Genomic DNA, 16911 nt, shown 5'->3' on the forward strand with positions numbered 1-16911 from the left:
GGGGAGCAGGGCAGGGGGACTGTAGAACTGTGTAATAAATGACACATCTTCACCACCAGTGACAATCTTTGCAATAAACAGACACAGTATTATAATACATGCACAGTAAATGTGTCTTTTGTTTTAAATTTTGGCTTAATGTGTCATCCTGAGAAACATGCTCTTGCCATGTTTAATTTGCGCTAAGGTTTTTGAGACAGTGGTGGCATGTTAGGGGTGATATAGTTTAGGCCTTTTTAAAAATTTTTTTTAAACTTGAATATTCCTTTGCAGGACTTGGTTAATGGTTATCGATGTATCTGTCCGCCTGGCTACGCAGGAGATCACTGTGAGAAAGACATCAATGAATGTGCCAGCAACCCTTGCTTGAATGGGGGTCACTGTCAGGATGAAATCAATGGATTCCAGTGTCTGTGTCCTGCTGGTTTCTCAGGAAACCTCTGTCAGGTGAGCCTGGCTGAAATGCAAGCCCCAGATTACGGGAGTTCCTATCAGCCCTTTCTAGGTCTGCACACACTGAATACCTTGTATCCAGCGAACCATACTGTAGTTGTATAGCTGCCTGCCAAGGAAATGCTTGTGAAAAATTCATGGCTGCTGAAGATTTTTAGTTAAACAGATTGCAAGTGTTCGCGTGTCAAGTTTTGTTGCATGCTCACTGTTAACCTTCAGTGGCTGTTAAGTATCCGAGTGCTGTCTGTTGAAATCACTGCATGTATAATTGTACTCTGTATTATGCACTGTTAATAGTGGGAGCAGATAAAAGGGTCAGATTCCACAGGGTCTGCTGCTTGTAGCTCTGACCAGAGTAATAATCAAATCTTTGTTTTGCTCACTTTCTCCCTGCCCCCCTTCCCCGTCGTTTACAGTTGGACATAGATTATTGTGAGCCCAACCCTTGTCAGAACGGAGCCCAGTGCTTCAATCTGAACACAGATTACTTCTGTAACTGTCCTGAAGATTACGAGGGAAAGAACTGCTCCCACCTGAAAGATCACTGTCGCACTACTCCTTGTGAAGGTATGTGTTACGTACACATGCGGGGGGGGGGGGTGTGTGTGGGGGGGGGGGGAGGCTGTTGTGCACGTGCATATGTGCCCAAAAACATTTTCAACTCTTCTCCCAAAATAAGGCTCAGCAGGCCAAATTCAGCCTTGAAATAAATGTTTGTAGCTCCACTGAACTCAATGAAGCTGTTTCTTGTACACCAGAGCTGAATTTGGCACAGGGTCAATGCTTGGATGTAAGATACATTCTTTAAAACCTGCTGTGAAGTTCAGTTAGGCTCTGGAAGTAAAACGTGGGTAGTAACTTGGAGGAGATGAGAAGCCAGCTTGCTTGGTAACTTGATAGATGTGACTAGATCACTTCCCGTTCTGTTTTTCTGCAGTAATTGACAGCTGTACAGTGGCTGTGGCTTCTAACAGCACACCCGAAGGAGTTCGTTATATTTCTTCAAATGTCTGCGGTCCCCATGGGAAGTGCAAGAGCCAAGCAGGTGGAAAATTCACCTGCGAATGCAACAAAGGCTTCACTGGCACCTACTGCCATGAAAGTAAGAACTAACAATGTTTTTGTTCTCTGATCCTGAATCTGCCTTTCGCAAATCCCAGCCTGTGAGACCACTAAAGGGTTTGCTCTGCCACAGCAAACCCTGGAACTTTGCATATTGCTCTTGGGTGAGGCAGCCAGGAATTCCCTAGGCCTATGGGGAAGTGTTACAACAAATCCTCTAGCCTTGAAATGTAGGCTTACAAGGTCTGAAGTGTTTAATACCGGATTTCACCTCAGAGTTTATGGGTTGCCTTTAAAAGCTCTGTTAAAGTGTGTGTATCTTTTAGAAAAATATTACTGGGGCAACTCATGCTGGCTTTTCAGTTTTAGTCTGTTTCAGCTATTTCTTGTAATCCTTATCCGCAAATGGTGTTTCTAGAAAGTGTGTGTGTGTGGGGGGGGGGTGTTCCTTCTGGCAAAGCTTAATTATACAGTCTCCAGTAATTGTACTTAGCTAGTTTCTTCAATCTGTTCACAGATATCAATGACTGTGAAAGCAATCCATGTAAAAATGGTGGTACTTGCATTGATGGCATCAACTCCTACAAATGTATTTGTAGTGATGGATGGGAAGGAATTTATTGTGAAACAAGTAAGTTAAACCCTTGACTCCCATGAAGACTAGAGATCCTGAAGCAGCGTTGGGGAGGAGAAACTTTGAATGTACAGTCTTTATAATGTGCAGTGACCACCTGTAGTCTTGAGGAATGATTCAAAGCCCCCTAAAGTCAATGGAAATCTTTTGAGTTTTGGGCTGGGGCTGTTAATGCTTGGGGAGTTAGAGCTTCATTACACACTTGCTAGGTAGGTAAGTACAATTGGGGATGAGGGTAGGGCTGAGTCACAAAGGGCTTGCCCAAGTTAGCAGCAGAGTGGGAACTAGAAGTTGGCTCTGGTGGTCTAACCCTGTAGACCGTCTCCAGCAGAAAGCATTAATGTACTTGCTAGAGTAGCAAAACTGTGTTCGTTATCTGCATGTGGCGCTTGCGTTTTGCATGTCTTGGCAGCAGACGGGGGGAGAGCCTGCAAAGAACTGCTAGCCTTTGACTGACACCCAAACGGTGTAATTAGGCCTCGTTCCTGGTGGCTTTTATGTTGGGGGACTAGAGAAAGGTTTACTGACATGAAACAAAATGAGCTGTGGGGACACAATACAGAATAAGCATAATAAATCAGTGATCGCAGATTAAGAGCTGCAAGCAGATAATCCCCAACAGAGATTTGGGGCCAAATCCAGGGCTAGAACATGCCGCTGTCAAGCATGAAGTGTCTCCAAAGATGCTGTGCACTTCTTGCTCATTTTCTCTCTCAATACTTTCAGATATTAATGACTGCAGTAAAAACCCTTGCCACAATGGAGGGACATGCAGAGATTTGGTTAACGACTTCTTCTGTGAATGTAAAAATGGATGGAAAGGAAAAACTTGCCACTCCCGTAAGTCTTAGCATCTAACAAGTCTTCATCCACTTGCTGTCCTGCATTGCGAGAGCACTGGAACTAAGGCTGGTTTGGTCTTCCTAGGTGATAGCCAGTGCGATGAGGCTACATGCAATAATGGAGGAACGTGCTACGATGAGGGGGACACTTTCAAGTGCATGTGCCCTGCTGGATGGGAAGGAGCCACTTGTAATATAGGTAAGTGTGCTTTGTAACCTCCAGGGAGCAGATGACGCTCTCAATCTGGGGCTAAGCCCTCCCTCCCTCTGCACTTAAGTTGATGGCTTTCAAATCCTTATCAACTCTTGTTTCTGTTGCAGCGAGAAACAGCAGCTGCTTGCCAAATCCCTGTCATAATGGTGGTACCTGTGTCGTCAGTGGAGATTCTTTTACTTGTGTCTGCAAAGAGGGCTGGGAAGGACCTACTTGCACTCAGAGTAAGTCTCTCTGCTTGAGCTCTTCCAAAGTGTTGCCTGATGAGAACATTAGCTCATCCTGTTGCCCTCTGAGATTTGAGATGGAAACCAGAAGGGAGAACTGTTTGATGTAGGCTTTAGCATCACCTGAATCTTTGTTTTTAATGACATTCTATGATAGAGCCTTGACCTGGGCATGAGAAAGTTGCAAATGAGCTAAGTGGAGACAGATGTCGGCTTGTTTTCTCCTACATTCTTTTTCTACCAGCAGCCCTGTCTGCTTCCACTCATTTCTTCCTGTTAGATTCTTTACAAGGATTTCTTCCTGTGTACATGTGTTCCCCAGCGTAGCTAACAAATTTTGTGGTGGGAGCCTGGAATCAATTTAGCAGAGAATTTCAGCATATTTTTTTAAAAGTTAAACTAACTATATGTAGCTCAGGAACTGTGGAAATTCAGCACATCTTCACTGACGGCAGTGCTGTACTAGCCCATGGCTTTTATATTCATGTCTGTCATTTTCTCTTTGCAGATACAAATGATTGCAGTCCTCATCCTTGGTAAGTTATGTGAGCTGGGTGTCTTTCACGTCATCTTTTTGCGTTAAACTGTTTTTTGTCTTACTCCTAGTGATTTGCATATTGGTGAACTGAGCTCTCCTGTCTGACCCTTTTTTAGTTACAACAGTGGAACTTGTGTTGATGGAGACAACTGGTACCGCTGTGAATGTGCTCCAGGCTTTGCCGGTCCAGACTGCAGGATAAGTAAGTGTTTTATGATTCTTGCTGATCTGACAAATGCTTATTTAAAATGTGCTGCACAATCAAAAGTTTTAACTCTGCTCTGCAGATCAGTTCAGCTGCAACACTTGTCCATATCTGGCATTTATGATTAGAGCCCTGCAAATCCACAGATATCTGTGGACCATTTTTGCGGCTTGGATGCAGATACAAATTTTGTATCTGCGCAGGACTCTATTTGTGATCTCTAGATTGGGGGGGGCAGGAGAAAATTCCCTTGAAAACCATTTGGGTTAAGTATATGCCTAATACTTCCAAGGATGTGTCTTGGTTCAGCAGAGGGGTTAGACTGTCCTTCAGCGTAATCTTCCCAGTTAGAACGTGTTTATGCTGCAGAGTTTTCTGTTTGAGGAGGAAGCATGCTCATTAAAATACTTGTAAATTAATAATCCACTTACAGACCCTGAGGTGGTATAAGTACCCTGTAATTTAATAATTACAGGTAAGAGGACACTGACCTATCTTAATAACATAGCCATGGAAATGGACTTATTCATAGCAATAATAAAACTGGAAGGGGTTTAAAGTGGTCATCAGCCAAAGTATTTAGTATGTGGGCTAACCTGCACTGTGTCAGAGGAAAAAGTGAGCAGGTTTGTTTATGTAACAAAGAATGTGTCCTTGCCCTTTAAGAGCTTAAAATAGCCATGCAGTGCCAGGTTCTGATCTTCATTAGAATAGTGTAAATCTAGTGTAATGCCAGTGACTTTAGGAGTTATTTCAGAACTGAACTGGGGTAATGGAGATCAGAATCTAGCTCCCTGGGAACTGTGGAAAAACAAAGACGTTCAGTACAGCTGATTGTCTCTCTCACGCACCTGTTTATGTAGAATACTGTTTATAACTTCTCCTCCACCACAGATATCAACGAATGCCAGTCATCACCCTGTGCCTTTGGAGCTACATGTGTGGATGAAATTAATGGGTATCGTTGCATCTGCCCACCTGGTCGCAGTGGCTCAAGATGCCAAGAAGGTATTCCAGGCAGCATGTGACTAGCAACAGTATCAGATCCAGTTTACTTGCATATTAGCAACTTTTAGTAGGAGGAGCATGTTTAAGAATGTGAAAGTTCATAAATACTAGTTGGGCACAGGGATTAGAAAATCCAACAGGACAAGTTCTTGGGTTTTTAAAAACCCTTAACTGTATTTGATCTCTGTTCTCAGTTACAGGAAGGCCTTGTATCAACAGTGGGCGAGTGATGCCTGATGGCGCTAAATGGGATGATGACTGCAATAGCTGTCAGTGTTGGAATGGAAAGGTCGCATGCTCTAAAGTACGCTTTTTACTGTATCTGGGTTGCATTGTTTTCAGCTATATCGCAAACAGCGGTGCTATAAAAATTCATTCTTTTCTAGGTTTGGTGTGGTCCTAGACCTTGCTTGATATCTGCCAAAGGTCACGAGTGCCCAGCTGGCCACACCTGTGTCCCTATTAAGGATGACCACTGCTTTACACATCCCTGTTCTGGAGTGGGTGTATGCTGGCCTTCAAATCAACAACCGATAAAGACCAAATGTAATTCGGACTCTTACTATCAGGACAATTGTGCCAACATCACTTTTACCTTCAACAAAGAGCTGATGGTCTCAGTAAGTAACATAGTAATATAAATGTTGTTCAGACTACTGAAAGCAAGCTGCCATGTGGTATTGCACAAAACAATGATTTCATTTGTGCAAGTCAAATGTTGTGGAGAGCTTCTAACTTCTTTCAATGGAAATCTGCAGTATTGATCCTGATCCCTGCCCTGTCACCAATACACAGATTTTCAGCTCTGCCATATCTAGGTATCTACTAATTCCTGCTTTTTGGATACGGTGCTTTTTCAGAAGATGCTACTTGAAGCCCCTCCAGTCCAAATTCTCACTTGTGTGTTTGGTTTTTTGGTGTTTTTTGTATTTTCAGGGTCTTACCACTGAGCACATTTGCAGTGACTTGAGGAATCTGAATATTTTGAAGAATGTTTCTGTTGAATATTCTATCTACATTACCTGTGAGCCTTCACACCTAGCACACAATGAAATCCATGTTGCTATTGTAAGTATACTTCTGATACCCTCTTAAAAAAAAAAAAAAAAAAAAAAAAAAAACCAAACAAAAAAAAACAGGTTGTGGATATGTGTAACACATGGATTTAATGAAAACCATAATTCTAGGCTTTATCAGCACTTCCCATGGCTTCAAGTGCAGTTTCTTCCGAGAGTGGTAGGGGTATCCTACTTTTAGATGTAACATAATGTGCCTGAAAGTTTAACATCTGATAGCAATTCTGATAGTTTAAGGTAGCAAAACAGTTAGAATTAGAAGTCATCCCTTCATGTCTTCTATTTCCTGATTGATCTCTGCCTCTAGATGAGCTTGTTTTGAATCTTTTTTTTTGTTTTCCTTCTGGAAAACTCTCAACTGATTGCAGAGGCTTGCTTGCGATGGTTGGTTATGGATGATATAGTTTTCGTATCCAATATTAACTAGACTCCTTTTGTCTTAGAGTGCTGAAGATATAGGAAAGGATGAAAACCCTGTCAAAGAAATCACAGATAAAATTGTTGACCTTGTTAGTAAGCGTGATGGAAACAACACACTAATTGCTGCCGTTGCAGAAGTCCGGGTACAGCGGCGACCAGTTAAAAATAAAACGGGTAAGTTTTAAATTGAGACTCCAAAAATTCATCTCTTGTAAAGAGGCAGCTTCATCTTACAATACAACTTGCACTGGTTTTAGTGGGCCAAATGTTTCAAACTATTTAACTTTCTAATCTTGAATCTTGGCCTTGAAGTTTGTGCCAAACTGTCCTAAAAGAGATTTGACTTTTCCTCTAAAATAGTGCCATTAAAGTCATCCCCTTGTCACCTTTTTACCCTCTTTTCCCAAATGGCCTGCACCATGGAGAAGGAAGGAAAAAATACCCAGGTGCCATTTGCTGGCTTTTGATAGTGACAAGTATTGCTATGTGATGGCTGTTACTGTCCCCACACGGAATGAATTGGGTAGTCTCAGTCAAGATCCTAGTGGACAGTCCTGCTCCATGACAAACCCTTCAGAAATTTGGCATTCTTGTTGACAGCCTTAAGCAGAGAGACCAAGGATTTCAATGAGTATGGAGCAAATTACCCTCAGGCCAAGAGATGTTCCATCCAGGCTAGGGTCTTTGGCAGGGCAGTGCAGGGAAGCTTGCATTACCACTGTGATCTGGGCTATTTGTCAGCAGCACTCAAGTGAATTTAGCACTCACTAAGAACTTAGTTTGTTGTTTAAGAAGAGATTGTCTCCAGCCACCCTCTTTCTATAAAGAAGGCTTATGTATAGAGGGTATTTTTGTGGGGGAGAGTCTCAACTGAAACGTTTTACAGGTGAGGTTAATTGGTCTCACGTCTGTCTTCCAGATTTCTTGGTGCCATTATTGAGCTCTGTTTTAACAGTAGCTTGGATCTGTTGCCTGGTAACTGCCTTCTTCTGGTGCATTCGGAAACGCAGAAAGCAGAGCAGCCACACTCATACGGCATCCGATGACAACACCACAAACAACGTGCGGGAGCAGCTGAATCAGATCAAGAACCCCATTGAGAAACACGGCGCGAACACGGTCCCCATCAAAGACTATGAAAACAAGAACTCCAAAATCGCCAAAATAAGGACACACAACTCAGAGGTGGAGGAAGACGACATGGACAAGCACCAGCCGAAGAGCCGCTTTGCCAAACAGCCAGCGTATACGCTGGTAGACAGAGATGAAAAGCCCCCCAATAGCACTCCGACAAAACACCCGAACTGGACAAACAAACAAGACAACAGAGACTTGGAAAGTGCACAAAGTTTAAATAGGATGGAGTACATTGTATAGCAGACAGCGGGTGCTGCCATGCAGGGCCTTTCAATATCATTATAAGGCACTCAGAGCTTGTAGTTCTTAAACTGTTGTGTAATATTTGAGTCTAAGGCTATTATTTACTTAGAATCCCTGTGTTAATTTAAGTTTTGACAAGCTGGCTTACACTGGCAATGATAGTTGCTGTGGTTGGCTGGAATACCAAGTGCTGCATTTCACATCTATGCAAAACTAGTCAAAAGTGCCCTAATGTAAATTCAGCTGTAGCTGATACATCATGGAAATGTTTCATAAGGTATTGCATAGCCTTATTAGGTCCTCTTTAGTGTCAACTTTCTTTTTGCCAGATGTGTCCTGATTTATACATTTATAGAAAATACATTTTATTTATTTATTGAATCTGAGTTTTTTGTATATTGGTTTTATGGTGACGTACAACTAGTTCTGTATTTGAAAGTGCCTTTGCAGCTCAGAACCACAGCAACTATCAAAAAATAAGTTTATTTATTTTTTTATTGTATTTTTGTTGGGGTGGGAGGGGACTTGATGTCAGCAGTTGCTGGTAAATGAAGAATTTAAAGAGGAAAATGTGTTAAAAGTAGAAGTTTGTATAGATATGTAAATAATTCTTTTTTATTAATCACTGTGTATATTTGATTTATTAACTTAATAATCAAGAGCCTTAAATATCATTCCTTTTTATTTATATGTATGTTTAGAGTTGAAGGTTTTTGATAGCATTGTAAGCTTGTGGCTTCTTTATTTTGAATTTATTTTCTTGTTACATGTTGCCTATATGCCAAAATTAAGGTGTTCTAAAAATAGTTTATTTTTAACAATAGGACAGGCTTTCATGCCTTGATACGGTTTTGTTTTTTGTACAATGTCAAATGTTTCAAACACCTTCCATAGTATCACTTTAAGACTATTTGTAAGTACTGACTGAGGCAGTTTAGATTAGAACAATATTTTTTTTAATTTTTTATTTTTTTTGCTGCTTTAGACTTGAAAAAGAGTGACAGGCAGATAATCTGCTACAAAGCAGTTTAAGGGAACAAAAATGAGCTATAACTCTTATGTAGATGAAATGTGAGTGGTTGCATGTAATTAATTAAAATATCAAATTAGCGTGTGAAGTTGGAAGCACAGCAATCTCATTTTGTAAATTCTGATTTTTTTTCACCATGAATATTGTAATACTGAACCACTTGTAGATTTGATTTTTTTTTGTAATCTACTGCATTTAGGGAGTATTCTAATAAGCTAGTTGTTGAATACTTGAACAGTAGAATGTCCAGTAAGATCACTGTGTAGATTTGCCATAGATTACACTGCCCGCCTTAACAAGTGAGGAAATCGAAGTGCTATTACAATGTTAAGATCAAAAAGGCTTATAAACCTAGTAGTCTCATTGGTTAACCAGTGAGATCATGAAGATACCTTGTGATATTAGTGTTATATGAACATGAAAATGCATCTTTGATGTGTTTTTGTTCCTGGCAATAAATCTTAAAAAGTAATATTTATTAAACTTTTTGTATGAAAACATGAAACAGCGTGGCGGTTATTAAGCTTCAGTGAGGCACTTCCAGCTAGCTTTGTCACCCCAAAGGTTTATTAGTCAATAGTGATGGCCAGTGATAAGCTAGTGAGAGAAAGGGTAGATGAGCTATGTACTCAAGGGCCTGATCCAAACACTACTGAAATCTATAGAAAGACTCCCACTGGTTTTCAGTGGGCTTTAAATCAGGCCGAGGCTGCTTAAGTCTACTGTGTTGTAAGCTTTCATGCACTGCAGTTGTGAGACTCCCTGAAGGGGTGAAGAGAGGCATGCCCATCATAGCCTTGGGCTCTCTTAGGTGTCGGCAATGGTGGGTTGTGATGTAAGCAGTTGGGCTTGCACCACAAGCTCACTTCACATGGGCCATGGAACAGCTCAGCCAGATTCAAACCTGGGCAGGTAAAGCTCCACAAAAATTCTAATCTTCCTCCTTCGTTTCCAGAAAGCACAACAGCTGTTTTTGAAGTAACAAGTACTCCATAAGGAATTACACTTGCTTACATGTGGTGTTGGGCAGTTAGTGCAGTGAGTGTCCATAAAGGCAGCAGCCCTATTTGCATTACTCTTGTTTGACTGGCTCCATTGCTGATGGCATAAAACTGGATGAATTCTACCAAAATCAATAGTTACTTGAATTTTTATGCTGGTGTAGTAGTTAGAGGGGTAGCTGAGAGGACCTATTTTTTCTGATATTTACCATGGAAACCTTGTGGTAATGTTGAGCCTGATTTGCCCTGGCCTAGTGTAATCACACTCAGAGCAAAGGTGTAAGACACTGCAACCCTCATTCTGCTAGTGTTAGACCTAGACTGCACTAGTGTAAAGTGCAGACACTGCAGGACCAGGCTCATTATCTTACAATATCGGAGGGATTTCTTATCTGAAAGAGAACTCAATATAAACTGTAAAATTCTAGTATTACGCAAGGAATTTCTAATAGGATCTCATTGAAACAAAAAGAATATCTAGAAACACTGGCAACACTCAAAACTTAACTTTCTGCCTTAGATGATCATTTAAAGTACAACTTTTTTCCATTCACAAAGTAAACTTTCTAGCTTGTCACTGTATAACCAACTTGAAAGTGCTCTAGTCTTCACAATCACATGTCACATTACTGACTCATTGCAACACCAGAGAATTGTCAATTTGCTACTTACCGAATGGAAGTCAATAAGATGAGCTATGGAGCAGCCTGCCACCACCTCTGCAAAGCTTGTGGTGAGTTCCCAGCAGCACTAAAAAACCAGAATATTTAGTGCAATTCATTTGTCTAGGCCACATCCACTTCCACAAACAGAGCTCTTTTTAAAACTGCTTAAAGGGAACTGGCAGCCCTCTTGCACAGCAATCTGAAGTTGAGTAACTAAGTACTTTGAGCTAGGATTGGTTTTTTCAGTTAACATCTGTATGTTTAATGGGGTTAGCCATTTTACCGCAAAGCAGCGCCACTGAAGATTTTGGACCTAAGGTAAGCCAGGAACTTGCCTTTACTAATTTAACAACTACAATTAAATGTTTGCCTCCTGTGAGTAGGCCAGTAGACTCCCAGTGTGACTAAGAATAGCAGTTTTAATCCCACTTTCTCCTTTTTAAACCAAAAACTGGGTTAGCACTTTGCATTAGGTTCTGCCTCTGCTTGTCTCAAATAACATCCATTCAATGGCCATGTCTACAGGTTCAAACTATTTCACAAGAGGTAACCAGTTCTTTAAGATCTAGGCTGAGCAAAATCTAAATGAAACATAATGAAAGTTTCTAGGCTTAATGAGTGTCAGTCAAGTGTTTTGTACTGAGATTCTTGTATGAAACCTACCATGTAACTAAAGAGGGAAAGTTTTATACTGTCTAGGTGGGACATTTGCTAAACAAAGGGCCCATTTTTCAGTCTAATATAAAAGACTGGACTTCATGTATCTGTAATACCATCTCTGAGCAGAGGATGCTGCTTATTCATAACCAGATAATCAAATTATGGGAGGTTGCCATAGAGAAACCTTGCACTATATGCTTATTGTGACTAAGTGGTAGCAACACAATTTACAGTGGTGAATTCAGAACATGATACAGCCAGGAGGGGGGAGCTGGTCTCTTCTATTGTAAAAATAAATAAGGACACAAACTTTTTTCACATGGCAAAAGTAAAGCCCACATTTATTTATTTTTTTTGTGGAAGTTACTTTGCCAGTGTATTGGGCTGGGCAAATACACAGTTTTGGTCAGGAGCAGCCTCCTGCTGCTGGAGTATGTTTATGCTTATTCAGCTCAGCATTGAAACAAGTCTGCTGCCTGAGTTAGTTTTTAAAAATACAACTATTAAAAATACAAACTTTATAAAACAATTAAATTATTCTCCATTGCTCTGCATCAGTGGAGCTGTAGCTGCAACCAGATGAACCTATAAACTGGTTTGTTTACACTTGCACTGAATACAGCAAAGTCACTGCCCCTTAATATGAAAAATACTGTCCAGCTTATATAGAGTCAGGCATTTCTAAAACCATTCAATGTATTAAATAACCTTTAATTCTAAGATTCTTGTCTCCAAGGGGTGGGGAAAGGTACTTTCTTCTGTGAGCAATTATTTCCCCACTCTTAATGTATGCAAATTGCACTTGATGTTGTAAACTTATAGCAATACCATTGTCTAGCAACTCTAAAGTGCATAAGCAGGCTCAATGGCAGCTTGCAAACACCTTCAGTGGGGTGATGCGTATCTTCCTTCATTAGATGGCATACCAACAGCACTTGCTCTTGTACTTACTGAAGCATGTGCATGGCAAGAGCTAGCATTTGCTCATGAAGCAGCTCCCTGCCACTACAGGGTAACTCTGCCCACTTCTCCTTAGAGGTAGCATCATGCAGCTTCTCACCTGTCACCCAGTTGAGCCCTCTTGGTGTTGGCTGGGTGCCTTCGATGCTGGTTAGCCACTCTAAGCATTAGGGCCCCAATGGTAAAGGGTGAGGTAAAGCTGCAGCCCACTCCACTAGCTGGCGACAGCTCCCTGGACTTCTGACAAGGTATCAAGAACTCTCTGCAACAGTGGCCAGGGGCTTTCCCCCAGCTGGCTTGTCAGTGTGGCTTAGGTGGACACTGTTCACTACCACCTCTGCTCGGGCAGCCAGTGTTTCACAATGGCAGGTGTGGTTAGCATGGCTCTCTCTTTCCATCATGGAAAGGTGCTTCTCCTCTCACTGCAGCCTCAGAGGGAAGCTGGCAGCTGCTCTTTCCTCCTGTAGACCACCGCTCTGGAGCCCTGCTATGCTGCACACCTAGCCTCACAGGCAGAGCCCCTGCTTTAGTCCTGTACCACAGGAAGCCCTGTGGGACCAGGTCCGGGGCACAGCCTAAAGCTTTTATTTATGCCATGAAGCCTGGGAATTCTCATACAGATGAACGAGGACTGGTCTCCACCCCATCCTGTGAACAAGGCTCTTCCACATCCACCCCTTTCTCCCTGTGAAGATGGAACAGGCCATATTGGCTCCTCCCCCTAAAATGAGGAGCAGGATCCTCCCAAACATAGACTGATGATATTCCAGGGTTCCCTGTCATTGCTGGGGATGGGGGCAGAATCTCTTCCTCCTCAACCTCTCATCTAGGTCAGGGGAGACTTAGATCATAACGAGGAAGGTCCATGTCAATCTCCCCTCTACAGAATTTTCCAAATTAGGAGGTAGACAAAGTCATCAGACCCAAAAAGCAATTCCCTAACAGAAGGGGAAAGGGAAAAAAAAAAAAGTCCCAACAAGGTGTTCGCCTTTTCCCTGGGGAAAAATCACAGATTCTGAGTGGCCTCACCCAGAATGCTGGAGGTCCATCAAATAAATGTGTCAAGCTGTTAAAGGCTTAAAGGCACTTGCCAGAATGCAGGGTCCACTGGAAAGTGCACTGGATTGGATTCTGCTCCCACTTCTAACACTGAATTGCTCTGTCACTTTGGGCAAGTCACTTTGCTCCTGTATTCAATGGAAAAACTGATCTTTGTCCTCCTCTGTAAAGTGCTTTCTGATCAACACACAGAAAAAAATCTATCCTTTTACATACTATTTTTACTTCAGCCCATCTTAGAACGGCCATACTGGGTCAGACCAAAGGTCCATCTAGCCCAGTATCCTCTCTTCTGACAGTGGCCAATGCCAGGTGCCCTAGAGGGTATGAACAGAACAGGTAATTGCCAAGTGATCCATCCCCTGCCGCCTGTTCCCAGCTTTTGCAATCAGAGGCTAGGGACACCACCCCTGCCCATCCTGGCTAACAGCCATTGATGGACCTATCCTCCATGAATTTATCTAGTTCTTTTTTGACTTCCCCTAGAAACACAAAAAACAATCAACCCATCCCAACACCTTTGTACTATTCAGCAGGATGTGTCATATGCCATTCAAAAGCCCATGAGATGTAAACATCAAAAATCTGCTAGCACTCAACTCATATAATCGACATGCAGATTTCTTACTGGGAAGGCAACTTACTTGAGGAGTCAGTCTTACTGGGCAGTTTACTTTGCACAGCTCACTTGAGCACAAGTTTCCTTTAGCAGAGCCACAGGTAGTGACAAGTGGAGTTTTCTGCCGATTCTGTTCTTTTGGTGGAAACAAAATAAATGATTTTCTTGCAGTTACTATGAGCCAAGAAAAACAACTGAAATGGGTGCTGTACAATTACAAACACACACAAATACATAGTTAGTCTGATCCTTGATATACAGAAATGTGACTTCTGACATGTAGACTAACCAGAACTAGCACATGATTTATTACTCCTATGATAAGACCTCTGATAGCTGTATAATATTCCTGCAGATTACCATTGACCAAAAGTGAACTTATTTTAGCAGTTTTCTCTTCATACATAAAACTTGTAAAGGCCAAGCCAGCCTTTGATCTAAGACATTTACTAAGTTTAAAATTTTAACAGCTTTAATGTTAAAAACACAAAAAGGATAGTTTTCAGACATTACAGATTACCAAACTTTGAAAGAACTGCTTTATTATGTGTGTATTCAAGAAATCACAGCAGTTAAAAGTTTCCTGGATGATACATTTTTAGGGCAAGGAGGTCTCATTCTTTACAACAAATACATATTTTTTAAGCATGATTTTTGCATTTCCTGGGGTTGGCCAGTCAGTTTCTCACAGCCTTAACCTTTCCCTGGACCTCTCTTGACAGATCTCTGCCAGCTGTGCTGGCAGTAGAAATTTCTAGCAAATTATGCCCTTCAATTTTTTCAGTTCTCACAGTGATTTGAAGTCCCACTTTAAAAAAGAGGGTATGCCCCCATATCATAGAAAGTATTTATTATTTCATGCAAAGTGGTTCATCATCACTGCAGAATACAACTGAGTCCTTAATATTACCTTTACCTGGAAGTATACTAAACATGTTCTGAAGCAAATTTTCTGGAAAATTAGGGTCCCAATAATCCACGCTGCTAGCTCATAATCTGTTGACCACGAAAAACATTTCTTACATTTTTCTGTTCCTAAGCCTAGCTCAGGATATCACTCAACACCATTGACCAGCATGATCCTGGATCATAACCTTTTCTCAATGAGCTGTATGTGGTTGGAGAGTGCATCAGAAAAACCTAAAGATCCAGGACAGCCAAGATCAGAAGGACAAAGGTAGCAAGAGTGTATGGCAACAGATGGTTATAGAGGCATGAAAAACTTCAGCAAGATCTGCCCACACCTGAGTGAATCATTCATGGTAGTCTTACCTTACACAGATGAAAAATGGTGATTATGCACAGCAGTGCCAGCTGAGGCTCCAGGAGTAATTGGGGATTATGCTGTAGCAAGGTGCTTTGGAAAGTCTCACCACTGGATAATTTCTTGCCTGAATAACTGCTTTAAAAGTATATGCATTCTATCTTATTCAATTAAGATGAAAACTAAATTAAAGGGAGTGTTTCAACTGAAAATGTAACCATAACTTTGAACTGTAATACCGACTAATAATAATACATGATGATACACACTGTATGCCATCAGATTTTGCTTTCCAGAACTTCTTGAATTAATTGACTTTATGCTTTTTCCCCCCTTTGTGAAAAAAGGCTTTAAAGCATTTAAAAAAATATAACAATGGGAAATTTGAGCCCTGCTTGCTCAAACATGTTAGTGTTTATTACAGCTGTAGTCAATGAGTTTGCCAGTCTTGATGAACTATGCATAGGATCTCTTAATAGGCAGAAAGGGATAAACAGGAAAGAAGAAATTCAAGTGATTTTCCATACTCAAGTCAATGCATGTTAACGGATTATCATCTGAACTTCTCCTGTTGTTAACACCCTAATTGTGCTACAACCTAGAATGTATTGGAAAGCTCACAGCAAAAGGGATCCAGGCACAAGCAAATTGGAAATAATGGAAATTGAGAACTCAGGTGGAACACGTGCTTATAACCTTTCCTTGTCTCAGTCTCTATACTACTCAACTATTTCACATAGACCATGCACGCAGCAATATACTAAATGTCTAAAATATTTGTATTGATACTTTAATATGACACTGATAATGGAATATTTTTTATATTTTTAAATCAGTTTTCTGACAGAGCACCTTTTAAATAATGCTCCAATACTTCATTTAAATCACTTAATAAATATGCAAATGATTTCTGTTTCCCTCCTGATATCTAAAATGATCTTGTGGGGTGGCACTAAACATGTCCACCCTTCCTCCATCTACACTTCTGCCTGATACCTCTTCACTGTCAGCTTTGCTGCTCCTGTTACTCGTAAATGTCCTCTTGAATAGACTGGGGATGGGTGAGCATCAACAGGCATGCTGTGAAACGGACTATACAAAAGTGCTGTCAGATACACAAAGTCACCAAACTGAAAAAAAAAATGAAGAAAATGTCTCTTTCTTTAATCTCTTTCACATTCATAGTAATCAGAGGGGTTACGTGTAACAACTGTGGGTAGAGCTCTGTGTGGATACAAATTTATATCCGCGGATGCGGATAACCGTGGATATAAATCGGTATCTGCGGAACCGCAGGGCTCTCCTGGGAACCGCAGTGGTGAAAGGAGCAGAACGTGGGGCTGCCGCTCCCAGGAGCCAGTGCCCCACACCAACAGCTCCTCTGGCACGGCTGTACCGCCCGCAGCCCCACCCACTGTGGCGGGCATCAGGCTTACCAGCAGCTGTCCCTGGTCATGCTCTTGTGTTCAAGCAGCGCGCATGCTCCCAGACAGGAGACGCAGACAGCTGTGTGGAAGGGCTGGGGTCAGGGCTGGGGGCGGGGTTGCGGGCAGTACAGCTGCATGGAGGAACTACGGGCCCCACACGTTCTGCT

The 16911-nt window shown here is 41.6% G+C and overlaps 2 protein-coding genes across 5 annotated transcripts in view; one reads left to right on the plus strand and one right to left on the minus strand.

Moving 5' to 3' along the window:
• The window catches only part of JAG1 (jagged canonical Notch ligand 1), a 34020-nt gene extending 25964 nt beyond the window's left edge, over positions 1–8056 (plus strand). Inside the window, exons 12-26 of the mRNA XM_077814081.1 lie at positions 274–447; positions 870–1020; positions 1391–1555; positions 2033–2146; positions 2876–2989; positions 3077–3190; positions 3313–3429; positions 3941–3968; positions 4087–4172; positions 5070–5183; positions 5378–5487; positions 5570–5803; positions 6120–6251; positions 6703–6853; positions 7599–8056. Of these exons, the coding sequence (XP_077670207.1) occupies positions 274–447; positions 870–1020; positions 1391–1555; positions 2033–2146; positions 2876–2989; positions 3077–3190; positions 3313–3429; positions 3941–3968; positions 4087–4172; positions 5070–5183; positions 5378–5487; positions 5570–5803; positions 6120–6251; positions 6703–6853; positions 7599–8056 (2262 nt within the window). The remainder of the gene's footprint in view (positions 1–273; positions 448–869; positions 1021–1390; positions 1556–2032; positions 2147–2875; positions 2990–3076; positions 3191–3312; positions 3430–3940; positions 3969–4086; positions 4173–5069; positions 5184–5377; positions 5488–5569; positions 5804–6119; positions 6252–6702; positions 6854–7598) is intronic.
• Positions 6317–16911, minus strand: part of SLX4IP (SLX4 interacting protein) — a 138431-nt gene continuing 127836 nt past the window's right edge. Inside the window, exons 9-12 of one of the 4 annotated variants that reach the window (XR_013345777.1) lie at positions 14079–14188; positions 13651–13751; positions 10763–10840; positions 6317–6733 (exon numbers count right to left, since the gene is read on the minus strand). The gene's annotated coding sequence lies outside the window, so the exon portion shown is untranslated. The other 3 variants (XR_013345779.1, XR_013345780.1, XR_013345778.1) reach the window with 3 other exon arrangements.

Source organism: Eretmochelys imbricata, chromosome 3 (assembly GCF_965152235.1).
Source record: "Eretmochelys imbricata isolate rEreImb1 chromosome 3, rEreImb1.hap1, whole genome shotgun sequence".
NCBI classification, from domain to species: Eukaryota; Metazoa; Chordata; order Testudines; family Cheloniidae; genus Eretmochelys; species Eretmochelys imbricata.